Here is a 27,158-nt window from a genome sequence, read left to right as displayed (position 1 = left end):
GCCTCCCCGTCGTTAGGATTACAGGCGTAGGTCACTGCAGCCAGTGTTTACACGAGGGCTAGCAATCAAAAGCACACTGAGCCGTCTCCCAGCCCCTTCACTTATTCCTAACTACATCTCAATGAAACAATTTGATATGAAGGCAATGACCGAAGACACCAACTATGTTCAAAGCAAGCTCATGCAGAATAACTGCTTTAAAAAGAACAATATGGGACTGGAGAGACGGCTCAGTGGCTAGGCACTGCTTGCTCTTGTAGAGGACGCAGGTTTGATTCCTAGCACCCACATGGTGGCTCACAGCCATCCATCCATAATTTAGGACAGGGGGATACAATGCCCTCTTCTCACCCTGTCCAGCACACACAACCCAACACTCGCAGTTAAAATAGAGCGAACAAATCTAATTTTAAAAACTCTTTAAGAACCATATGCAAAGGAGTACACATGAGACAAGTGATACTACGTCACTGGAATTCTCCAAACAAACGAACACATATAACAAATATTTACTAAAGGAGAAAGCATCAGAGAGAGCCAGATCCAGCTCTTCACATGTATTCAAGGGTGATCACACACATGTAAAAAACTTAGGCCAACAACAGATGTAGGAGAAACAGTATTTTATCACTGGTGTTTTCTAGAACTCCCAAAACATAGTAATAATTAATATTTGACAACAAAGCAAGGCACACACTTACTGCATGAACTTGGGTGAACTGCTCTCCAGCACCCTGACGAAGCCACTGACAGGAGCCAGTTTGTCAATCGTTAAGTTTTTGACAAGGAGAATGAAGGGAGGTGGACTGACTTAAACATTATGTCCCCAAAAGTCAGGTCTACCTCAGACTCCAAATAAGTGGTCTTATTTGGAAATAAGGCTTTAAAGATATCAATCGTTGAGCTTGAATGAGGTCGTGCCAACCTCTAGCCCAGCTATCCGATCAGAAGGAGGGTGGGGTGACTTGTGCCTGTGACCCCAGCATTTGGGAGGCAGAACATTAATACACAAGAAAACACTGCTCAGCCTCCAGGAACTGTGTATGGCAATGCACGTTCATTATTCTGAATTCCACGATGTCCGCCGAGGCGCAAGTGAGGTCTTCAGAGAATTCTGAGCAGCACTCAGAAATGATCTAAGTTTCAGGCCACTCTGGGACACATACTGAGACCTTACCTCAAACACACAAACTTCGAGAGAAAGAGAGATGTAGGGGCAGGGCAGGGAGGGGAAGTGGAAAGAGCTATCAGGTGAAGGGGGGCAGAAACTGGAATCAGGCATCTATGGAGCACAGAAAAGGAAGGTTTCCAGCAGTGAGGGGAAGAGGCATGGAAGGGCCATGGATAAGTCTGTAGGGAAGCCTGGCTCTGGATGCACCCTGGTTTGAATTTGCAGCATCTGCTGCTGTGAGAAAACACGGTCTCACTGTTCTGAGCAACTCAGTTTGTCAGAATTTGCTCTGACAACACTGGGGAAATTAATACACAAGAAAACGCTGTACAGCCTCAAGGAACTGTGTGTGAAAACACACCTTCATTATTCTGAATTCCACGCTGTCTGCCTGGGAGCTGGTGAGGTCTTCAGAGGATTCTGAGCAGTACTCAGAAAGGAAAAGCAAGAATTCCATGGGTGTCAAGTTCCCTTTCTGCCCTAGGAAACTTCAAAGATGAAAATGGGGATTTCAAACTCAAAGAAAGGACTGAAGTGAATTTTACACATTTAAAAACCAAAGAAGTCCCAGTTGCTTTTCTAGTTAGAACAGCTATTGGCAATCTTCTGCATTCGGCTTGGGAATATTAGACACAAGTTCTAATTGGCTGCTTACATTGTCTTATCGCCTTGTGACAATAACTTAACTGAACAATCTTGACACCAGAGACAATACAAAGAGCCTCCAGCAAAATGAGTTAGTTTCCATGGAGAGAGATGTTCAAGAGAAATGGCAATGAAGTGACTTTCTATCCCATAAAAGCAAACTATGGTTGTTATTCAAAAATAGTCAATGTGTCAGTGAGCCAGCTTAACAGCTCGAGGTGCCTACCGCACACACCTGATGGCCAAATCTGACTCCCCAGGACCCCAGTGTTGGAAAGAGAACCAACTCCAGGACACTGACCTGTGACCACCACATACGAGCTAAAGGAAGCCTTTCTGTCTCTCTCTTTCTCTCAGGTCCTTTAGTCACAGAGATGTAAAAGTAGCCAGCACACACACACACACACACACTATATATATATATATATATATATATATATATATATATATATATATATATATATCAACCATTATGCAAACTCTGGCTCCTAGTACATCACTATATCCATTTATTTGCTCAGATGCTAAATGTGGACAATCTCCCGATCCACAGTTGGCCACCGTTACACCACAGTGAAGTCAGACACAGCAGTATTAGTAGTTGCCACAGCGCCTGTCTTAACTGCAGTCATTGCTAGAAGAACTCTTGTAGTTTGGTTTCTATTCTGGTCAAGGCAACCAGTGACCTTTCACAGCCAACCCACAAGATCCTCCTCCCTGTCTTTCTGTCTGGAGCACCTTTGCAGTAGCTGATGCCTGTGAGCACTGTGTGCTCCTAGAACATTCTCCCTTGGGCCCCATTCTCCCTTGGGCCCCATCCTCCCTTGGACCCCATTCTCCCTTGGGCCCCATCCTCCCTTGGGCTCCATCCTCCCTTGGGCTCCATTCTCCCTTGGGCTCCATTCTCCCTTGGGCTCCATTCTCCCTTGGGCCCCATTCTCCCTTGGGCCCCATCCTCCCTTGGACCCCATTCTCCCTTGGGCCCCATCCTCCCTTGGGCTCCATTCTCCCTTGGGCCCCATTCTCCCTTGGGCTCCATTCTCCCTTAGGCTCCATTCTCCCTTGGGCACTGCACACCCCTACCAGGTGACTCTCTACCTCTGACCATTCCTTGTGTGGATTGATCTACAGACTTTTCTCTTCCGCATCCTTTCTTACTATAATTCCTCAGGGTTTTGTCCTCTTTTGTCTTCCCCTACCACACCTAAAATTATCAATATTTTGCTGAGCTCCATGTTCCTAATCCAGTTCAAATCCTTATGTTGTTCTGTTTCTGTGTTTTCTTTAGAGATGGGGGTCTTACTAGATAGCTCAGGCTAGTCTCAAACTCTGACCCCTTTGCCTCAGTCTCCCAAGTGCTGGGATTACAGGCAAGTGCCACCATACCTGGCTTGCCTCCAAATCTCTCTATTTCTTTAGCATGCTCATCAACTGTCATTGTAAGTGCTTGCTTCATGAAGTCACCTCCCCACCAAATTATTAGCGTTTATCAAGGTCTCAGAAAGAAATGAACAAAACTTTCCATCATGAGCATAGCAGCCAAAACACAATAGGACCCCAAGAGGTAACTGAATGCATGAGCATTCAGAGCCATGAGCTCCATGGAAGCCACGGAGAGAGGCTACACTCCATACCCACGCATGAGGGCACGGAGGGGTGACACGTCATCTCTCTCTTCAGTGCTCAAAGGCTGGCCTCTCCAAGCAGAGTGAACAATAGGACAACCGCGGTGAGTCTAAATGAAAAGGAATGGTGTACCACAAACAGAAGCTCTTCTTCGCTCTGTAGTGGGCTTGGGTGACTCATTACGCTTCGAGTTTTTATGAAGACCACATGCAATAAACCAGCATGTGGGAGAATACATACCCACAGCCAAGAGGGTGAGAAAAACAGTCCCAGAGTCATTCTCACACATGCTATGTATGTGTGCACACACAGAAACATTCACACTCTGATAGAAACATGCAGCAGCACAGTTAAACAAAAGAAAACAGCAAATGCAGCACAAAGGCTATGTCGACACTCGGGATGCCATCTGCGCCCAAAGAGAGGTGATACCCATTGTGAGAGGCCACCTCCATCAACCATAGACACCAATGGTCCATGTCAGGGGAATGAAAACTCTAGGAAAGGATAACTATCACTGTGATTTCTATCCCGTGGCTGTGAGAGGCTAGAACGGAGTTATATCATTCTAACTGCTCCACCTTAAGATAGGGAAATGGCCCTTGAAGGGGCGAGTTAACCCACAAAGCTAATAAGTACGAAAGGACAGCTCTTTGCCTTTCTAAGTGCTCAACCCCAAAGTGGGCAGAAGGGGGAAGTTAGAACACAGAGAAACACGCGAGTTTGGAAAACAAAAACAAACAGCTGAAGAAGTTAGGAGAAGTTGTTTTTGTTGTTGCTTCCCTGAGTGTGAGATGTAAAACGAGAAAGGGCAGAGTTCCCTCTGGTCATAGAACCTTTCAGCAGTATGTACGCTTTACAATGACATATGCATGCTACTTGGATAGAACGGGAGAGCACACACAAGGCCAAGGCTGTGGCATACAGAGCAGGACGTGGTCTGAGGTCCTGGCTCAAACCCTAGCACTAAGAAAGAAAGAAAACACAGAGAGGGTGTGAATCGCAAGAAGCTATGGCCAAAATAGAAGCCCGATCCACGGAGGAACCCACAAGGACACACCCAGAAGCTTCGAGTGCTATTCATTACTCTGGGTGGTAGAACTGTAAATTTTGGTAATTGCTACCTTTCTTTCAAATCTCAGTGTAACTGTTTCGTCAAGGAATAACCTCCTTTTCACGAAACAGTTTATTTACTTACCTTGGCTGCTTTTTCAATTTTTAAGCCTCCATCCAGCGCAAAGAGAATTGTCGTGTTGTACCCAGTCTGGTTCCCATGTCCATGAGGCCACCAGGTCTCCACGGTGACGTCCTTTTAAGAAATATGTCATTCTAAGTAGTGTGACACATGTTTAGAAAAACGTTACAACCCAGAGCATTTTACATGAAATTCTCAATGGTGAGGCACAAACCGTATCCTGAAGCCACACAAGTCTCTGTGCCTACAACCGTATCCAAGCTGAGTCACAGAATCACTGCTTTAAAATTTCATAGATCTGTTTGGTTATTTTTTTTTTCTTTTTTTCGGAGCTGGGGACTGAACCCAGGGCCTTGCGCTTGCTAGGCAAGCGCTCTACCACTGAACTAAATCCCCAACCCCCTGTTTGGTTATTTTGAGTCAGGGTCTCCCAGGTTGACTTCAAACTCTCTGTGTAGCAGAAGAAGACTACCATAAACATCTGATCCTCCTGCCTTCACCCCCAGAATCCTTGAGCTACAGTTATGTGGTGACGGGCATCAAACTCAGGACCTCACGCATACTAGGAAAGGACTCTACTGTCTGAGTGCTCTTCCCAGCCTCTCCACTGAGATTTAAAGCAAGATGGGAGCATAGCAGATTCCCACCGGAGAACAGCATGCCACGGAAAACCAGCTGATGCCTGCTCTACCTCTCCTCGGGCGTTTAGTCTCTAAGGTGCTACAGTTGGACTAGGATGCTGACTGTTCATCCAAGACTGAGCTCTTGTGGAGTCTGGCTTCCTTCCAAGTTGCTGTCACTCTGCTCTGTCCTTCCAGTTGACAATCACTAACCAATTCATACAACAACAAAAGCTAAAACCTGCCCCACCGAAGTGTGAAGAAAGCTCAGTCCAGGTCTAGAGCTTTACAGAAGGAATGAATGCCAACATTCAGAGCAAAGGAAAAGAACGGAAGAGACCCACATTGAGCCCTGAAACGTAGAACGTGTTAGGGGCAGGGATATTACAAGTAATAGGGAAAAAATATTAAAGGTGTACCTGACTTCTTAGAAGGCAAACTGGCAAATTAATCTCATCGTTTCCATTATAGGAATCTCACGTGTGAGAAAACCAACCATTGGTTAATACACAGAATGTATGAAAAGTTAAAAATAAAGGCAAAAACGTGGCGTGTGGTGGTTCACACCTATAAACCTGGAATCTCATCACTTAAGAGAGCCAAAGGCTGGAAGATTGCTGCAAGTTGGAAAGTAGCCTGTGCTACTACATGGCCAGCCTGGGGCACAATGTAAGGCAAACATGTCAAGCAACCAAACAAAAAAAAGCCAATCTGTCTGGACTACATTGTGAGTTTGAGTTTCACTTTGTGCTGTAGTGTGCAATCTTGTCTTAAAAAACAATATATCCTTTAAAAATAAAATAAAGTGAGAAAATGACGTAGAAAATACAAGGAGGAAGTTGATAGCCACCCCCACCTCCACTTGGCCATTTCGTCCCTTGATCAGCAAATGCATTCATCTAGCACTTCCCAGGAGGTGACATCACTCACCTTCCTAATTTTGACAAGGAGTTTAACAATCCTTTGCCCATGTTGAAGTTCAATGTGGTTTGCCTGCTGTGTTTTCAGTTCGGGGATGGCTATAGTCACCTGACCACCAACTGGCTTTGTGCTGACAACATCAAAAGAAGCCTCTATTTCAATAGTCCACGCCTGAGAAGTGTTATCTACAGCACAGAGGAAGAAAACAACAGGCTCGAGTCATTCTTGCACACCTCAGAAGCCATGGAAAATGAGAGGAGAGCAGTGGCTGAGCGGTGAGCGCTCCCTGGGGCTGCCACAGCAGGGGGAGAGGGAGGGGCAGGGAGGCGGGAGATGGATGGGGATGACACACCCAGAAGAAACCATCCTCATTCTAAACAACCATACTTGTGCATTTTATACAGATTTGTAGTAGCACATGGAAGATCGAGCAACTTGGAGTTTGCAAAACCTTAAGTAGCCAGTGATTTTTATGACATCGCTAGAATGGTGTATAAAGCTGTCCTGTACCTTGTGAACCGGGAGCTATGTCTAGACACAGCTTCCTAGAGCATCTCTCTGGGAATCTACAAATCACCAGCTCCTACATAAACCTACAGTCCTCCGCTCTCTCTCATATGCAAGACAGTTTTGAAAGTAGCTCTAGGAGGCAAGAACAGAAGAAGAGGGCAGCGAGTTCCCCAGAATCCTCTACAGCCCCTGCCCCTCCCAGACTTCCACTAAGTCTGGTTTCCTCACTCATTCTTACACCCTAGGCCCAGACAAGAAATGGACTCTTGAAGGAACAGGTATGTGGACAGGCAAGGCTGGCCTTTCCTCTCAGTGAGGCTGGCCTTGGCCTGAAGCCTCCTTCCTCCCTGACGTCCCACGCAGGAAGGGCTGCAGCTTATTTTGTCTATGACCTCAACCAAGAGGGCAGGGCAGACTGTGCTTGTAAACAATGACTCAGGCTAGGTTTTCCCAAGGCCAGCTCATGCTCTCTCATGTAGGTTCTTGAAAGGAAGGAGGGAAGAAAAGAGAAGGGAAGGAAAGGAAAACCTCATGTCTAGCTGGGATGGAGAGTCGTAGTAATACAAAGCAGACGTACCCCATTCAAAGGGTCAAAGAGTCCCTAGTATGTGTGCTACACATCTGACTAAAAAAAATCCTCTCAGGAAAGGTGGAGGACGTAACTAAGCAACACATGCTTGCCCAGTGTGTGTGAAGTCCTAGGTTTCTCCAGCTTGGAGTGTCAAGAAAGTCTCCACTGGCAGGGAATAGCCATACACATTAATCCCAGCACTCGGGAAGCAAAGGCACTCAGAGCTCTGTGAGTTGAAGGCCAGCCTGGTCTAGAGAGGGGAGGGGAGGGAAAGAGAAGGGGAGGGAAGAGGAGGAGCAGGAGGAAGAGAAGGAAGAGGAGGAGGAGGGAGGGAGAGAGAGAGAGAGAGAGAGAGAGAGAGAGAGAGAGAGAGAGAGAGAGAGAGAGAAGAGAGAGAGAGAGAGAGGAGAGAGTTAGTTAGTTCCAGGACAGCCAGGGTTCCGTAGAGAAACCCTGCCTCAAAAGAGAAGTGGGGGGATTGGGTGAAGGAATTCTCCAGAGATTTCCAGCTTTTGTATTATAATAGAGTCCACATCTTTATCTGGATGGCAAGAAAGAAACAGAAGAGTTAGCTCAGCAGGTAAAGGCAACTGCCAGGTAGCCTGGTGACCTGGGTTCTCTCCCCAGGCCCCACACGCGGTAGAAGGAAAGAATCAATTCCCACAGCTGATCCTGTTGCCCCGCCAAACGCCAGCAAGCAGGCACCTGTGCACACACAGCCATCACATGAATGGATAGAATGTATTCTTTTTAAAAGAAAGAAGAAGCTTTACTCATCTGACTATTGAAAAAAAAAAAGCTGGTGGAGCACAATGGTGGTCCCAGCACTTGGGCAGTACGGGCAGGGACTTCTGGAGGTCACCGTCATCTTCTGCCACTCACTGAGTAAAAGAGCAGTCTGAGTTTTGTGACACCCCCTTCTCAAAAAGCACACCAAACATAAAGAGAACCGGGGCTGGGGGAGGGTTGGGGAGAAGTTGGTTGAGTTCATCAAGTCTAGCAATATGCTTCGGAGGATGCACTCTCAAACCATTGTTCTATGGGGCTTTAGATGGCTCAGTGGTTAACGGTGCTTGCTGCTCTTCCAGAGGACTAGAACTACATTCCCACACACATGTCAGTCAGGTCATCCCTGTTCTCTCCTGCTCCAGGGGATGTTATACCCTCTCAATAAACATTTGAAATAATATCCCAAGCCTTGCTTTAGCTCGTGTCTGCTATAATAAAGTCTCAGGCAACAATGTCTTTATTTGCCATACGGTGTGTGGCTTCAAGAGAAACCGAGCTCTTCCCCAACTCTCCCAAGGTGGCGACTAGATATCTGATTTGTAAACAAAAGGAGAGGATCATGGGAAATTAGAGGCAGAAGGAACTTGGAGGTCTCCGGTTCCAGCGTATCCAGCACCCTCCTCTGAACTCAGGCCCCTCATACACGTGTGCTACATATACACATACGCAGGCTAGACGCTCACACGTGTAAAGGAGACGGATGGAATGAAAAGCAAGGAAGGGCACCCCGGGCTGTCTTCTGGCCTCCACGTCTGTGCGCCAGGGAGAGAGGGAGAGGGGCATCCAGCGCTTAAGAACTAACACGGAGGTGGGAACGGTCAGGTAGGCATGGGTTGGTCTGCAATCCGTGACCATTGCTTGTGTAAGAGGAGGGTGGTTCATCTCCTGGGCAGGAAAGGCTGTTGTTCCAAGGTAGCTGCCTTGATTGACTTTTTCCCATTGACTCCCTCTCAGGCACCTTCCCGTGCTCTGCACTCCTGAACTAGAAATTGAGAGGCTAGAGGGAACCCTGGTCCTGGGCATCTAAAGAAGGTGGAGGACAGGGTGCTATGACCTCTGGGTCACGGAACGAGCAAACTCCAACACCATGCATTTTCCCACACTCGCATCAGAAGTACAGGACAGATTCAAGCAGACGATTGTCAGGAAGCTGCCAGCTAAACTGGCCAGAGGGGCAGGCTCGCCGCTGATTGACGCAGCCCCGTGCCCTGACTCACCAACCAGCAGAGCTCCTTCCCTATTTAGAGGAAATCCTCAAAACCGAACTGAAAGCAAAACACGTAGGGCAGAATCCGCACAAAATAAGGACAAGCCAGTGAGAGAGCAAGAAGAGAGACATGTCACACAGCCTAATATAAATGAAATTCTTTTAAGGGAAGACGCTGGCATCTTAAGGGGAAGGGAGTCAAAAACGAACACAAAGTAGAAACTAAAGGAACAGACAGATGACATCAACAACTGCTAATAAGACTGACAAATTCTTGTGTGTTTTTACATTCTATTTCCCAGATGAAGGCTTGGTCAAGAGCAGCTGTACACCAGGCAGGCCACAGTCAGGCTGAGAGAACAGCCCATTTCTCCACTCTTAGGCAGGCCCTCTAGAACAAAGGAGGGGCCCGAGGCTGAGGCAAGCATCTCCATGTGGACAGGGCAAGAGAGGAGAGCCTCTGAGTTGCTGGATGCGTCTTAAGCACTAAACAGAGACCAGCAGCTCAGCTCAGTAAGTCCACAAGCAGGCTGGAGAGATGGCTCGCTGGATGAGCCCTTGCTGTGCAAAGCCAGAGACCTGAGCTCCGGGCCAGCACCTACAGAAAAAGCTGGGTGTGAGCAACTCCAGTGCTGGGGGCAGGGTGGAGACAGGATGAGGGCTGGGGTTTGCCGGCTGCCTCCGTAGCTCCAGTTTTACTAAGAGACCCTACCTCAAGGAAATAGATTACAGCGTGATAAAGCAGGAGTTCCCCACACCATATACATGCTCATGTAAAATACATTTAGAAACAAATAAATGCACAGCATCAATACAACATTAAGAAAAAAATCAGTGTGAAAGGAAACTGACAACAGAAACAGCTCTGACAGTGGGGCCATTCCAGCAAGGAGTGGGTGGGGAAGGGTAGCTAGACCAGGAGTCTGTCTCAGGTGTGAGGCAGCCCCATGACTGCATGAGAGCAAGCGAAAGCAAACCGACCATCCTTCCCTCTCTTTCCTTCCTTTCCTGTTGGGTTTTCTCCCCCCCCCCCCAAAAAAAATTTTTAGCAGGTATCTACCTACAGGCCTGGTCTGTGATGTAAGTTTTCATGACGAACCATTCACATGTGTTTCGCACTGTTATAAATGGGCTATGCTGCATTATTTTAAGAAGTTTCTAAAGAATATACTTACATTCCAAATTATAAGCTCACCTTTTGTAATTTAAAAAAGAGACATTTTTCAAGAGATTGCAAATCTTGACTTACCATACAATGGCAAAAATGTCAGGTGATCCAGATGAGCGATGTTATAGGCTTCGATTCTAACGTCTTTCCAGATTCCTTGAGAGGGAAAGGAAGGCCCCCAGTCCCAGCTGAAGGAGCACTGCTCCTGGAATTTTAGGGAAGGAAAAAAAAAGAGGTATGTTCTAGTTACTTGAAAAATTGAACATTAGGGGAGAAAAAACCTTTTCAGGGGGAGTCGCCTATAAGAGCGCAGGATAAGATACCTGTGTACGGGGGCTGGGGATTTAGCTCAGTGGTAGAGTGCTTACCTAGGAAGCGCAAGGCCCTGGGTTCGGTCCCCAGCTCCGAAAAAAAGAACCAAAAAAAAAAAAAAAAAAGATACCTGTGTACGAAAATGTTACAATACATGCTAAGTGAAAAGTTAGTGAAAAGGGAAAGATTCTGCCTTTAAGATATTATTCCATATACACTCGCACACCAGTTTACAAATGATCACACAGCAAAGCACTGGGCTGGAGGGGGCGGGGCTTCACCAGCTGAAATGTGTTTGCAGATGGCTACCTTGGTCATTTCTGTGCTTCCTGTCCATCCACACCTCCCCATCCCTTCCTCTGCTGTCCACAATTCCTTACTCTAAACACCTTGTTTAGCTTAGTCACCTTGACCAGGACTTCAATACCGTTACAGTTACATTCTGAGGTTCTCGAGTAGAGGGGTTGTTAAAGCTTCAGCATGAGAATTTAGGGAACACAGTTCACCTCCTGACTGTGTTTGGGTGTCAAACGCGCACGCATGTGTGTGTGTGTGTGTGTGTGTGTGTGTGTGTGTGTGTGTGTGCGCGCGCGCGCGCATGCACGGGTGGGTGTCACAGCACACACAGCTCAGAGTCTCCCTTCTAGCGTCCATGCCCTCCTGTGCTCCTTTGCGCATGTGCTAGATAAAGAGAACCACTTCCTATGAATAGAATATGGCAGAGGTGATGTCATTTCCAAAATTGGGTTATAGATGACCGGCCCTTCTGTCTGGGGCCCTGTCCCGTGCTCTCTCTCGGCCAAGAGAGAAGGCAGCTGCTGTGTCCTGGAGCAGTGCTGTGGGAGGCCTGCGGAGAGATTTGGGCAGTAGATCTAAACTTCCTCAACAGCCATGTGAGCCCAGAGCTCTTGTCAGCCCCAGGTCAGGCCGAGGTGATGGCTTGATTAAAAGGTCCTGAGCTACAGGTGCCTTGGCCAAACTGTACTTAGGCTGAGACACACAGGCTTAGTTTCCTATACATTGTTGTTATTATTATTACTATTATTATTATTATTTGCTATACAGATTATTATTATTATAACCAAAATGCCGACCTTAGTGCTGTAGTTAAATTTATCAAGAAGAACATAAAATCTAGCCATGCCTTATTTCACATTCATTCTTCAAAAGCCTACTATATCAGAGCACTGCTATTTATTTATTTATTTACTTATTTATTTATTTATTTACTTTGTGTCTTGCTTTTCAAGTACCACTGTGAAACCCAGGCTAGCTCTAATCCTGTGCTCCTCCTGCCCAGGCCTGAAAATTCTAGGACTACAAGCAGGGGCTACCCCACCCCGCAAATGTTGACTTTCTCTGAAGCTCTCCAAAATACTGCTGTGCCTAACCACTCCTGTGTAAAATGTTTACAACTTGATGAATGAGAAGCTTCATTGGAAGATAAAGATATTATTAACATGTTTTTTTTAAAAACAAACAAACAAACAAACAAGCTAGCCTTATTCCCTACCTCGTTAAGTATGAACTCAAAAGTCCTCGTTCAGGAATACCAAACACAAACCAGTGGTGGCATTTGCCTTTAATCCTAGCAGAAATGAAGCTCTGCAAGTTCTAGGCCAGCCTGGTATACATAGTTTTCAGTGAGTTCCAGGGCAGCCAAGGCTACACAGAGAGGGGAAAAAAGGAATAGCAGGCGCATACACACAAACACACACACACACACACACACACACACACACACAAATAATCACTTCAGACTTCAGACTCAGGCCGCTAGTTATCTGAGAGACCTAATTTTGTCTGCAGGCAACCTGTCTGAGAACCATGACACTAAAAAAAAAAAAAAAAAATTCCAGCTATGAAGTTACAAAGGTTCAGATTCAAACAGTAAGAAATGATTCTGTGAAGATTAACTTCTCAAGGGAGTGGGAGGGAAAAAGTAATAGAATATAAGAGATAGAAGAAACAGAAGGGAGGAGACTATCTGGTTGGGGGAGGGGACCAGCCACAACAGGGCTGGGGACCAGGCTGGGGGGACAGTGAGGGCAGTGGGGGAGGGGACAACTGAGCACAAACCAGAAAGCCACCAGTGTCTGAGCTGCCATAATGAAGCCTTTGTGTGCTAATCTAAAGGTTTAATTTAAGAAAACCAGAAATTTAATAATAATAAAAAAAAATCCTATCAAGCAGAATTTTTTTTTTACTTCTTAAGAATAAAAAATATTTCCAAGATAATAAAATCTATGACATTGTGAGTTCAGCTTTGGAAAGTTGAGGGGGGAAAAGAAGCACCCTGAACTTGGGAATGGGGGCGTCTGTCTGTACAGAGGATCTGGCGAAACTGCTCTCACTGAAGTATTATTTCCTTCGCTCTGTATTTGTGTCAGAAGAAATTTGTGTCAGATAAATATGTTTCTACTACAGAGAAAAACAAGAGTGTGGCTCTCACCCCTCACCAGAGAAGCTTCTCTTCGCAGCAGACAGAGACCATCTCAGAAAATGACAACCAGTCAAAATACAGAAATCATCTGACCATAGGATTCCCAGTCACAATGAGGGCACCCACAGCATGGCTCTGAAACCTGTGGCCCGGGGGATATTAAGGAAGAGGTGGTGGCAAAACTGTAAGAGCTAGAAGATCGGCAAGTCCGCTGGGACCCTGTATCCATGAGACCATGACAGTGACAATATGGCGCCCTAAACAAGACCTAGACAATGAAAGACCAATAGGTGTGAGTGGGAACATTTTCACAGGGTCCCCACCCCTAAGCAAAGGACAACAGCCTTCGAGGGACTGCAGAGAGAGGGAGAATTCACCTTCCCCAGGAAAGAGATCATAACTGGATGAAGGACACCGAGTGCTCAGCCCTGAAATCATGTACACAAAAGCAGAGTTAAACAGACGCAGCAAGCTGTACCTATGTGTTTATGCATTTTTATATGCACACATACAACGATGATCAAGGAAAAAGGAGCCATAGATTTTAAAGGGAGTAAGAGGGGAACAGGGTAGGGCTGGAGAGAGAAAACACAGGAGGAGGGAAATGATGTAATTATATTGTAATTAAAATAAATAAATATTAAGAAAAAGCAAGACGAACAACTAGAGTTCTCCCTGGCACCTATGCCTGTCTAAACTCACCGCTTAACTGTCAGATTTTCATATCTGAAATGAAACCGATCCCAAGGAGCCTCACAGAACATTTGTAAACACATAGATAGGTTCGGATCTTCTGCTGGCCGTGTGGGGTGTGCTGGCTAGTTTTATGGCAACTTGACCTAAGCTAAGTCATCTGACAGGAGGAAACCTCAATTGACAAGGCGCCTCAGTAAGACTAACTTATACAGACAAGAAAGTAGGGCATTTTCTTAATTAGTGAGTATGTGGGAGGGCCCGGCCCATTGTGGCTGGTTCCATCCCTGGGCTGGTGGTCCTGGGTTCTACAAAAACGTGGGCTGAGCAAGCCAGTAAGCAGCACCCCTCCACGGCCTCTGCATCAGCTCCTGCCTCCGGGTTCCTGCCCTGCTTGAGTTCCCGCTCTCACTGCTTTTGATGATGAACTGTTACATGGAACCGTGAGTGAAATAAACCCTTTCCTCCCCAAGATGCTTTTGGTCGTGGTGTTTCACTGCAACAATGATAACCCTAAGTAAGACAGCAGGCAAGGAGAGAGCAAAATATTCAACACCCCCATCAAGCTTCAAATCACTCGGTTCCCTCAGCCAATGAGGATTTTCACTGACTCAGAAAGTGCGAGTGACACCCTGTGACTCAGGCTGGGATACATCAACACACAGCACAGTAATGGATCCTACTCGTGATGCTCACAAACGAGCAAGGAAGTTGGGCACCGGAGGAATAATACATGCATGGTGAGCTTTATAACGGAAATAGGGAGCTAGAAGCAGGGAGGCAGGGTCAAGTATCTACACAAGTTTTCCGAAGAAAAGAAAGCAGAAGAAAAAACTTTTAAGCTGAGGATGTGACTCAGTGGTGGAGCGCTTGCTTAAGTATACACAAGGCCCTGAGTTCCTCCACAGGACAAAAAGTAAGATGCTTCTCTTGCGCATGCGCAGGGAGGGGGGCCTCTTTCTTCCACGTTGAAAGGAAGTGGAAGGGCTCTGTCAGAGGAAATGCGTGTGCAAATACCATCAGGATGCAGCCTGCTTCAAACAGGAGGAGGTGGGGCGAAGACTGAGCTAGGAGCCTTGGGCATTAGCCTACTGCTGGTGCCAAGCTGTTGAAAATGATAAACTTTGAAAAGCATAACTAGTCCTATCAGTTGGTATGGACTTCCTCAGTTCGTGTGGACTCGGAAGTCCGTTTCTGTTTTACGTAAAGGGATGCTGTGGTTATTTTTGTCCGAGGAGACCATGCCAGCTGCACCATGGATAACTAGTTGAAAGAAAGCCAATGGAGTTGTGGGAATGCCAGTTGGGTGACTAGGGCAACATGCTGTGCAAGAAGTGACAGGACCCAGATTCAAAGAACAAAGGTTGCCTAGAAAATGGCAGGAACTAGAATGTGGGGCCCTGTTGGAGTGAACAGATCACTGATGCCATGCCCTTGAGGGTACCCCCAATCTCAGTCACTCCCTCGGTATCCCTCTGCTTCCAGGATGCCATGACGAAAGCAGCTTTGTCCTGCACTCCCTTCTGCCTTGATGTTCTACCTCACCGCAGGCGCGCAGAGCCAGACAGCACCGACTGAACTCCTTTGAAACTGAAAACCAAAAGAGATGCTCCGCCCCCAGCCAATCTGTTCCACTCAGCATGTTGCCATGGTGATGAGTAGGTGACTGACAAGATGGGAGGAGGGGAGTAGAAAAGATGGAGGCGACCATCGTGCCGAGCAGAGAAGGAAGCAGAGACAAGAGAGGATTTACATTGATGTGGAAAATATAGAAGGGCCAAACACTTGATGAAGAAGAGCAACATTTTCTTCTTAAAAACTAAATGTCTTCCAGAGCTCTGGAATCAGAGGCAGGAAGATCTCTATGAGTTCAAAGCCAGCCTGGTCTACAGGATGAGTTCTAGGCTAGCCAGGGCTACTAGTGAGACACTGCCTCAAAAACAAAACAAAAAATAAAATCAACCAAACAAAACCTAAACGTTACATACAATTATAATGCAATAATTACATAGTAGTATATGTTCAAGGACTGTAGAAGAGAATAAACCTCAAGGAAAAATCATTTGTGGGTTATACCTTCCCATTCTGCCGTTTAAGATCCTAGCAGTAAAATATGAGAACATCTCAGAAAAAAATTTTTTTTCTTTTTCTTTTTGTTTTAGCGGGGGTGGTGTGGGATGTTTCTCTGTGTAGCTCTGGCTGTCCTGGAACTCACTCTGTAGACCAGGCTGGCCTTGAACTCATGCAGATCTACCTCCTCTGCCTCCCAAATGCTAGAGTTGAGGTGTGTATGACAACACACACCTGAGAACATATTTCTTTCCAGCAGGATGCTACTCACAGGAATCACTAATAAGTTTTCACATCTGGTAACAGCTTTGATAAATATAAATGTTATAAATTAACTTACAGAAATGGGACTGTAACTCAGTTGGAAGAGTTAGCCCGGGGCTCTGCCTAACATACACCGAGCCTTGGGTTTTCTCCTCAGGACCTCATAAAACCAGGCATGATTGTGCCCACCTTAAACTCTGCACTCTGCAGAGAGATGGGGGCGGATTGGAAATTGGAGGTCATCCTCGGCTACATAGCAAGTTTGAAACCCACCAGGGCTGGAGGAGTCCCTGCCTGAAATAATAATACAATAATTTATAAAGTCCTATTATCCGCCAGCCATGGTGGTTCATGCCAGTAATCCCGAGACTTGGGAGGCTAAACCAAGAGATTGCCTCTTTTAACAACATAGTAAGTTCTAGGCCAACCTAGGATATAACATCAAGGTCTGTTATCCACTGTGTGTGTGTGTGTGTGTGTGTGTGTGTGTGTGTGTGTGTGTGTACCTAAATTCTGAAACATGCTTCAGGAAGAAAACCTAGAAGAATGAGGGTCTGCCACAAGAATTCAGAAAATCTTGTTTTCAAACCTTCAAGTCTGACAGGGGCAAAGCTGCGGCTCACACACATTTGAAGGAGGATTACCTTTCGGATGAAGTTGACGTGGCATTCACCCTTCTGTTCCACTGGGGGGCACTCTGGGGGCACCCGGTATTGAGTGTGAGCTTTGCTCTGACACTCAGCATACTGCACTGCTGACTGGAACCGCAGCTTTAGGGAGTTCACGTCTTTGACCACATTGGTGACGTCAAAGCTCTGAAGTACAGAGGAAGAAGATACAGATCCATGAGGAAGACCTAGTCTTGTGTATAACATTTTAGATAAAGGTAGACCACATGGAAGATACCCACAATCGCCAAATCTAGAGCTAGCCTCGTTAACAGAAGGAATCCCTCTGAAAGAGAACTTAGTGGACACTTCTAGTTATACCTCCAACCTCCTGACCAAGCGTGGGTTTCTAGGCTTCTCCTATTTTTACTGACAGAAATATGGTCCTAGAGAAATATTCAGGACAGAAAGTATCTTCAGCCTTGGAACATCTGCTGAGGCTTCTGCACGTGCCCTTGAGCTGCCAAAGTTTCCTAGGCACCTGACCCACTGAAATGCAATGTGTATTTCTAAGTCATAAGTTATTTTTGTCTTCCAAAGGACACCCTTGAAACAGAAGGGAAATACAACTTCAGAACATATTTCCTCTTAAAATTGTCTGTCACTTGTCATTTCCCATGAGTGTGGATACCAGACCACTGAGAAGTGAACAGCAAAGCTGTAATTTCCTTCCTCAAGGCCCACAGAACCAGCCTGGGATTTGCACTGCTTCTAACATCCTGTCAAACAGGACACCTGAGAAGCCCAGGAACTCACCAGTGTTTCAAAGGCCTTGTATTTGACCCATGGCAAACTACGCAACGGCCCTTCCCTATTCACACGAGGAGCCTAAGAGCACGCTCGTTCTCTTGAATCTGGACTCGTGTACTCACATATCTGGTGAACATGTTGTCTGTCTTCCCAATAGTGACATTATTGAACAGGATTTCTGCAACTGTATCGACTCCGTCAAAAATCAACTTTACCTTCTGCCATTCACTAAGAGACAATAAAAGATTTTTAAAATGTGGTATATAAAACATTAACTCATGTAAGTTGCTATCATCCGTTAAGAACTCACAAAGAAAAGATTTCACAGGAAAACATACACCCTTAACATTAAAGCCATCAAATTTTAGGAGTATGGGTTTGGCATAACTGTAATTTCTTTGGGTAACCCAACTCATTTGTTCCTATAATGTGTCAGTCAAAGCTTTGCCTTAAAATCAAGAGGGCAAAATATGATTTCCAAATGAGTTGGTTCTCCCAGTTATTTCAGAGTTCTTAGGTAACACAGAAAACATTTCCACAAAACTATTGAATCCAAGGCCACACATTAGCCACCACTTAGTGTCAATGATGGAGAATTCTGAGCTCAGTACTCTGTTCAGCTTTACAAGGGAATTTGAAGTCTGTAATCTGGATGGCATTCAAGTCTAAAATACACAGGAATCAAACAGAAATGTCTTGATCTATTGGACAAGGGCTAACAGAGGCTTATCATGGAAGAAAGAAGAGAATGAGAAACAAGTGAATAAGAAGTCAAAGAAGTGGATATTCTCAGCAATAACAAGGAACTATGTCATGATGAACACTAAGATACTGATGAACTGGGGTTGTTTAAGCAGAGGAAGCCTGGACAATGGATCGGTGTCTCTAATGCGCTCCATCAGTTAATGGCGCTACATCCCATCTACACAGAGGGAAAGAGAGTTAGTTACTGGCTGCCTAAGCTGGGATAGGAGCACTGGATGGGAACAGGAAGTGACAATTAGTGAGTAATGGATGGTGGTTAATTTAATTAGGGTCTCTATTGATGAAAAAAATATGCCACAACCGAAAGTGACTTGGGGACGGGAGCAATCTCAGCTTACAACTTAGGTCACACTCCAACATTGAGAGAAGCCAAGGCAGGCTCTCAAGGCAGGAACCTGGAGGCAGGAGCTGAAGCAGAAGAATGCTGCTTACTGGCTTGCTCCCCAGGGCTTGCTTGCTCACTCTGCCTGTTTATACAATACAGGACCACCTAGGGTAACACCCACAGGGAGCTGAGTCCTCCCCCAATAACTATTTAAAAAAGGACAGCAACCCACCCACAAAACCTCCCACTCAAAATGTGCCCTGTCTACAAGATGTGCAGGGACAAAAACAGAGCAGAGACTGAGAAAACAGCCAACAGAATATTTTCAGTGCTATCTGGAAACAAAAGCATGACCCACAGTAGCTTGCATCAGCAGACAGACCACAGTGTGGTGTGGATCTCCTAGTATATTGATCATAATATTCTGGCTTCTTTCAGCACCGAGGGTTTGCACACTAAACAGGTTTTTTTTTTTAACCCTATCCTTTGGCTTTAGATTTTTAAAGAGATAATAACCAAAAAAAATATATATCAGACAATTATTTAAATTTAGTAGTAATGGTGGCTTGTATACTTGTTTACATTCTGCTTCACCCAGAAATATTTTCTTATGATAACAGAACACTACTGAAAGCAACACTTGTACTTTTCTTTATGGCCACATGATGTAGAATAAGGTTAAGGTCATAGTTTTGTAATATCAAAATTAACCTGTAAGCTTCCCCTGCCCAAGGACCAGGTAACCTCCTGGCATGCTGGGAGTTGTAGTTCTTGTAATATTACAAAAGCCTCATGGGAAAGTATGATGGGCTATGGGTTTGTCTTTATAAACCCCTGCAACATGTGTGTCAGGGCCATTCAGCATGGAAATTACAGGGAATGGTCTTGACCAAAGTGCATATCTTGGTCAGTCCTTAATATTTAATAAAGCTTGCTTCAAATGTGGCCCAAAATGGTGGAATTGGTTTTTCTCCAGAGAATCTCAGGATTAACAGTATCAATGGTTGTATAGCATATAGATCTGGGGAAAGTGCTTCAATGCTAAGGTTCAGGGCTCAGATCCGAGAGCCATCCCTACACACACACACACACACACACACACACACACACACACGCACACACACACGCAGTGGTGGTCAGGGAGCCTGTGAAGATAACTTGGTCAGTAAGGTGCTTTTTCATGGCAAGCATAAGAGTCTGAGTTCAGTTTACAGACCCACAGGGATACAGCAGCTTTGCCTATACTCCCAGAACTGGGGAGGCAGAGACAGGAGAATCCTTTTGACTCATTGGCCAGTCTAGAAAATTGGAGAATGCAAAGTCCAGAGGGAGACCCTGCCTCAAAAAGCAAAGTGGGAAGTAATTGATTAAATCACCTGGCATCTTACCTTTAGAGATGAACACACACACACACACACACACACACACACACACAATAACTTCACAAAACATACTGCCAATCAATACATTCTCCTAGATCCTTGGGAGGTCCAGGACATTTATATAAAAGAACTGATGGGATTTAGGTGACCAGTATAGCCAGCCACTGGAGCAATTATACCCTAATGTCATGACTGATGAGCAGTGGCCCCATCCTCACACATAAAACGAAACATGAATTACACAGTCACTTTGGGTTTAATCTGATCTAACTCCACTACAACCTAAGCAGACATAAAGCATAAATGAAACTCTTGTTGCAGTACAGTAAATATGTGCATCGTATATAAAATATAGTATATATAGTATCATTTATATGTGCATAGCATATGTAATATAGTATGTCTAAACATATACACACCTGCGATTAAAGGGGATTTTAAATTCTGTGCTGTAGGTCCAGTTATCTAAGGAAATCCATCTGTAGTTCAGGTCATTAAATCTGTAGTAAGGATCCTGTTGGTACAAGATAAACGTTATGGAAGATGGCCAAATATGCTAAAAAATAAATAAAATAGCAGACAAACACTGGCTATTGATCACCTAAAAAGTAATGAACTCTTGGCCTGGGAAAGTCAGATCATTAACACCAAGAATGTGGGCTCAGGACCAGAGGCTGCAGAGAGCCCAGTGGTGGGATGTGCAAGGCCCTGAGTGCAATGCCCAGTGCTGTTAATTAACAAGGATGTGGGAGAAAATGTCCAACAATGTATGTGAAATGAAAGACCTCTGAGGTCCAAACAGTGCTCATCATCAGAGAACCTGTCTGGAGACAGATACCGTCTCCCTTTGTATTGATTGTTTTTTATTATAGATTTATTTATATGTGTGGGTATGCTCATGCATATACCACTGAGGGTCTCCCTTCTCCCCAGGGCCATCGGCCACCCGCCCACGTGGATGAAGGGTGCAGAGTCGACGAACAGGGTTTTGGAAGGCCTGTGAGCACAAAGGAAAATGAAGTCATTCCTGGATCAGTTTCGCGGAGGCCAACCAACGTTATTAGGGTGAATCAAGGGTTAGGTAGTTTTGGGGAAAGGAATAGGAATATCCGGATGGGCAAAGGTCATTGGCTGAAGGTTAACATACTGAGATACGTCATTAGCATAGGGAGGCATTCCAGGAATCTCAGGTGCTTGCTGATTCAGTTCTTATCTTAGGGAGAAAGGAAGCTGACCCTGTAATCTAACCGAGGCTACCGGACATTCCACAGATAGAGGTAGGGAGGTGGGGGTTGAAGTGCCCAGACAAGGCCAGAGAACGAGAAGCCCTGCTGGTAAAGAGTCCACTATTTTGTGAGAGCTCAGAAGGCTATCTGGACATTGATAGACTTGGACCTTACTTAGCCGGGCAACGCACCTCTGGGGGTCAGAGGACATCATGGGAGAACCAGTTACGCATTTCCGTTGTGTGGGATCCGAGGACTGAACTCAGCCATCAGGCCTGGAAGCAAGCACCTTCACCCACTGAACGGCCTCAGTAGCCCGGGCTGCCTCTTCTAAGCCAAACACGGAACCTCCAAAGTACTGGCGGTAAATAAAATCTGAAAGCACTGGGACAAGTCTCCTTTCTCTCCCACGGACCAGTTTTTGCTCACTGCTGCCACTACGCCAGGTAGCCTCCAGGGGGCAGCACATCTCCTGCCTTCTACTGCCCAAAGTTCAGCAAAACTCCCATTCCTTGGAGTCCTTAGCATTTCCAACCTACTTTTCACTATGCCCTCTAGGTGAGCACTGATCGGGGATAAGTAGAGACCTCACAGGCGGTACACTCACTGCCAGACTCGTAAGAGTCGGCTTCCCTGTATTATCCACATTAGCAAACTGCAGCCCGTGGGCTCGCTCCTGTGTGGCGGTCAGCCAAGGGCCAAGCGCTGACAAAAGAGTTACTGTGGCTTTGGCGCATGAGGCAGAGCACTTGCAGCAAAGGTAAAAGGATCTCAGTTTGATTCCCCAGCAACCCCATAAAAGCTGAGTGGAACAGTGCCTGGAGAGTAGCCCAGCAGCTAAGGGCACTTGTCGCATTTCCAAAGGACCAGGAATTGATTCCCAGCGCTCAACTGGTGGCTCACAATCATCTGTCACAATCATTTCCAAGGGGTCCAATGTCCTCTTCTGGCCGCACTGAGCACACACACACACACACACACACACACACACACACACACACACACTAATGCAAATAAAATAAAACTTTGAATCCTAACCATTTTCTGAATGAGTCAAGCTTTGCAGGCCTGTGCATGGGCTGTTGGCATTCCGGATAGCACACTCACCCCGACTATAATACAAAGAGAAACGATTTATGTAAGTCTAGTATCCAAGCTAATCACTAATTGTTTTAGCTCTTACTGCTCTTGCAGAGGTCCCAAATTGGGTTCCTAGGACCCACACTGGGTGGCTCCCAACCACTTGTGACTCCAGCTCCAGGAGACACAACACCCTCTTCTTGCCTCTGTAGGTTCCTGAAGACGCGTGGTACATAAAAACTCACACAAACTTAGTCAGATCCAGGAAGAAGGGATCGCGAGTGAGAAATGCCTCAATCAGAGTGGCCTTTAGGAAGGTGTGTGGAGTTCTGTCTTGATTAAGAATGGATATGGGGGGCTGGAGAGATGGCTCAATGGTTAAGAGCACTAACTGCTCTTCCAGAGATCCTAAGTTCAAATCCCAGCAACCAATGGTGGTTCACAACCATCTGTAATGGGATCTGATGCTCTTTTCTGGTGTGTCTGAAGACAGCTACAGTGTAGTCATATATAATAAATGAATCTTTAAAAAAAAGAAAAGAAAAGAATTGATGTGGGAGTGCCCAGCCCACTGTGGGCCATGCTATGCTGACAGGTGGTCCTGCTTATATGAGAAAGCAGGCTGCGGGAGACTTGAGGACCAAACCAGTAAGTGGCATTCCTCCAACTCTTCTGCCTCAGTTCCTGTCTTAGCTTGCCTCAATGAACTGTGACCCGGGACGTGTATGCTGACTAGTTTATGTCAACTTGACACATGTTAGAGTCATCTGAAAGGAGGGAACTTCAGCCAGGTGTGGTGCTGTACACCTTAATCAGAGTACTTGGGAAGCAGCAGGTAGATCTCTGTGAGTTTGAGGCTAGCCTGGTCTACATGGGTTCCAGGGCAGCCAGACATGCGGTGAGACCCTGTCTCAAAAAATAAAACAAACAAAAAGGAAGAAAGCTCAAGGGAGAAGACAGCGATATAAGACTAGGTGGTAAGGCATTTTCTCATTAGTGGTTGGTAGAGGAGGGCCTAGCCCATTGTGGGGGGAATGGGCCAGGGCTGTTGGTCCTGGGTTCTATAAGAAAGCAAGCTGAGCAAGCCACAGTGAGGAAGTCAGTACACAGCACTTCTCCATGGCCTCTGCATCAGCTCCCGCCTCCAGGTTCCTGCCCCGTCTGAGTCCCAGTCCTGACTCCCTTTGATAAGCTGTAATGTAGAAGTGTAGCCAAAAAAGAAACTCTTTCGTCCCCAAGTTGCTTTGGTCATGGCGTTTCATCACAGCAATGGAAACCCTAAGGTAGAGTTGGGTGTCATTTCCTCAGGGGCAGTAACTCCAAGAGTAGACAAAAAAGCCAGTGTTGTCCACGATCCTCTGAAATGAGAGCGACTGGCCATGTTTGACTGGTAATGGCCATCTGGACAGCAGGGTTCCCACCCATGAAGAAGCCCTATAATGTCTCCAGGGCAGTACACTGGGGTCAAGATTCTGATCTGCGACGACACACTGCTCCTAAATGGCGTAGTTTGATAAGCTGCCTCGGGAGAACATAACGTGAGATTTATGACATATTTTTTCCTTTTTTTTTTTTTCCGGAGCTGGGGACCGAACCCAGGGCCTTGCGCTTGCTAGGCAAGCGCTCTACCACTGAGCTAAATCCCCAACCCTGTAACGTGAGATTTAAAGCTACAGAACAGATTTGTATTTTAAGTTGTGCTTAATGGTGAGACTCTGTTAAAGGGTGTGTGAAAAAGCTGCCTCCTTTTCTGCTTCTCTGGGCCGCCCTGGTGAATAAACACAGAATAAATATTTAAGAACTCAGGCTGGAAGAGAAGCCTAATTATTAACTTGCCCAAATGTCTTCCCTCAGCCCTATTTATAACTCCGCCCTGTGGACTTAAACCAAGATGGTTAAAAAATATCATGAAAAAAAAAATACTAGTGAACTGTAAGGGCAGCTCAGCCAACCACTTCAACAGGCTGCACCCCAAAGCTAGCTGGCCAGCAGCAGGCCTTGGGTCTCCATCCTGTGTCCTTCCACTCTGTGGGTCTTAAGGATTGAACCAAGGTCATTAGCCTTAGAGGAAAACACATTTACCCGCTGAGCCATCTTGTCAGCCCCATTCCAACCTTAAAAACAAAACAAAACAAAACAAACAAACAAACAAAAAAACCTAGTCTATAAGGTTTATTGCACAGTAGGGGAGGTGGCAGAATTTAGCTACGAAGACAATGGAAAAAGCTCTTGTCATTCCAGGCACTAGCAGATGCCACACAGGGCCAGAATACAGCCCTCTGAGGTGTTAGTGTCAAGACTTTGTATGCTGGAACCCCCCCCCCATGCCTGAACCACTTACTAAAGAAGTGAAAAGTTGACCCACAATGGCTTGAGAGGGCAGAGTCTCCAACTTCACTTTGTGTGGTATTCCTGCTGTCTACATCCTGGCTCTCTGGTGTCCATAAACACCTTGCAAGCACTCTGTTCCCAACTCTTCTTAGAAACCTAAGGGCTGCAGAACCCACAGGGCAGGGAGTAGCTGAGTTTCTGGAAACAGAACACCAACCTGAACAGACCTGGTCACAATATGACCTGGCAGTGACTTGTGCAGCTTACAGAAAACACTACGTTGGTGTACTAGCTGGCAGGGAGAAATAGAAAAGTAAGAAAGCCCCAAGCTTTGGAGGGGTCTGGACAGAACACTCCAAAACTCAAGGGACAGGTCTTTTAGCACCCTGTCACTGGGACGGACTTGGATGGACACAGATAGCCAAGATCACTTTTGGACGCACGGGTATCTTCATCTTTTGACATAATCTTTTTGACATCTACAAACTTTGCATTCATGAACCGTGCAATCAAATTACAAATAAATGAGTCACACAATAATGCCTCCATGTTTTAGGTAAAATTTTCTATTCTGTGTTAGGATCCACTCACAGTTATCCTGTGGCAAATGGAGCCCATGGACCATAGCCCCAGACTGGGTGAAGGATCTCTTGCCCTAACGTTATCAGCCTGTCTATATCAGCCAGCCTCCGTCAACTTCCTTGGTTAACAGTTGGCTGAGGCACCAAAACTGTACATGACTGCTGCTTTCTTCTCCTTCCAAAACCTAGCTGAAAAGTCCCTTCCCACCTTTGCCCTTTGCCCAACAATTGGCTCCTACCTTCTCTATTGACCAAATCAAGAATCAATTAGGAAACAGACCTTATCAGCACCTTTCCCTCCTTCGCAGTGCCAGCTTACTAGCTACTTCATTACAGCTCACTGGTGCAATAGCAGTGTGACAGCTATGAAGGCAAGCAACCGCTTTCTGACTGGGTTCTGAGGCCTGTTCTGCAGAAGTCACTTAATGCCTGCCTGGTACTGAAAACCTGGTTGAAAGCCATGGCTGGAGAAGCCATACACATTCAGATTTGTACTGCCCTCAACTTTGGTCCCAGAAGCCTCTATTTGCAACGGTCAGGAATTAATGCTGAGATGTCCAACAGGCTAAAGTGTGGAGCACAATTGACTGTTGAGTGCTCAGTCCTAAACAGACATTCACATCAGTCCCTGTCCTGGTTACTTCCTTACTGTTGTGATAAGACACCAGGAACAAGGCAGCTTATAAAAGAAGACATTTAATTTGGGGCTAATGGCTCCAGAGTTTAGATTCCAAGACCGTCATGGTGGGGAGCACAGCAGCAGGCAGGCAGACAGGCAAGCAGGAAGGCATAGCGCTGAAGCAGTAGCTGAGGGCTTATATCTTCCATAAGCATGAAGCAGAGAGTGAGAGTCACTGGGAGTGGAGTGGGCTTTTAAAACTTTGAAGCCACCTTAATTGGCACACCTCAGTCAACAAAGCCACACCTCCTAATCCTTCTCAAACAGTCCCACCAACTGGGGACCAAGTATTCAAGCATATGAACCTATGGCGATGATAATGAATCAAACCACCACAACCTCTTCCTCCTCGTCCTCATCCTCATCCTCCTCCCCTCTCCTCCTCCTCTTCCTCTTCCCCCTCCCCCTCCCCTCCCCCTCCCCTCTCTCTCCCCTCCTCCTCTTCCTCTCCTCCCTCTCCCTCCCCTTCCTCTTCCCTCTCCTCCTCCTCTTCCTCTTCCCCCTCCCCCTCCCCCTCCTCCTCCTCTTCCTCCCCTTTTTCCTCCTCCTCCAAGGATCAAGGAGCATTTTAGAAGGGATGGAGTATTATAAAATGCTGTTTTCTGGACATACTGCGACCATTATACTCATGAACTCACCGCAGTATCATTAGGACCCAAACATAATCCTGCTGGTCAAAATTCCAGCATGGATTAGGGAGAGACCCCAGGGCTAGCTGAGAAGCTCATGGTAGTTAGTGGCCTCTGAGAGAAAAAGAGTCATCTTTCTCTTGGGGTGTGACTACAGTGGGTGTCCCACCCTCACCCATGGACAAGCAGCACTTGCTGGATCCAGTGGGTTATTTACCAAAGAGGAGAAAGATATGAAGTTGGGACATGGACATGTCGAGGAGAACATCTCGGGGGAACTGGAGAGCGGAGTAGGGAATGGATATGATTAAAATGTGTTCTCAACAAATAAATTAAAATCATTATATTCAGAAAAGTTAGGAAGGCCATTATTTTGGATGGATTCTGAACAGACCAGACAATCACTTATGATAAACATATCAAAATAGATAATCAAATAAGCCTAGGGGCACTGATAGATGCCCACATAAATGAGTTTTTCTTAAAGATAGAAGATTCTAGACTATCTGAGTCAGTGTGATAAAGGTGAATTTTGAT

General features: G+C 45.9%; 1 protein-coding gene across 1 annotated transcript in view; it reads right to left on the bottom strand.

Annotated features, from left to right (window-relative positions):
* Nucleotides 1–27,158, bottom strand: part of Manba (mannosidase beta) — a 92,553-nt gene that overhangs the window by 53,915 nt on the left and 11,480 nt on the right. The window contains exons 2-7 of the mRNA NM_001031655.2: nt 20,515–20,609; nt 17,746–17,851; nt 16,850–17,020; nt 10,505–10,628; nt 6,188–6,363; nt 4,641–4,751 (exon numbers count right to left, since the gene is read on the bottom strand). Of these exons, the coding sequence (NP_001026825.1) occupies nt 4,641–4,751; nt 6,188–6,363; nt 10,505–10,628; nt 16,850–17,020; nt 17,746–17,851; nt 20,515–20,609 (783 nt within the window). The remainder of the gene's footprint in view (nt 1–4,640; nt 4,752–6,187; nt 6,364–10,504; nt 10,629–16,849; nt 17,021–17,745; nt 17,852–20,514; nt 20,610–27,158) is intronic.

This window comes from Rattus norvegicus, chromosome 2 (genome assembly GCF_036323735.1).
Source record: "Rattus norvegicus strain BN/NHsdMcwi chromosome 2, GRCr8, whole genome shotgun sequence".
Lineage (NCBI taxonomy): Eukaryota > Metazoa > Chordata > Mammalia > Rodentia > Muridae > Rattus > Rattus norvegicus.
The sequence above is the reverse complement of the archived record's forward strand: the minus strand, read 5'-3'. Positions and strand labels throughout refer to the sequence as shown.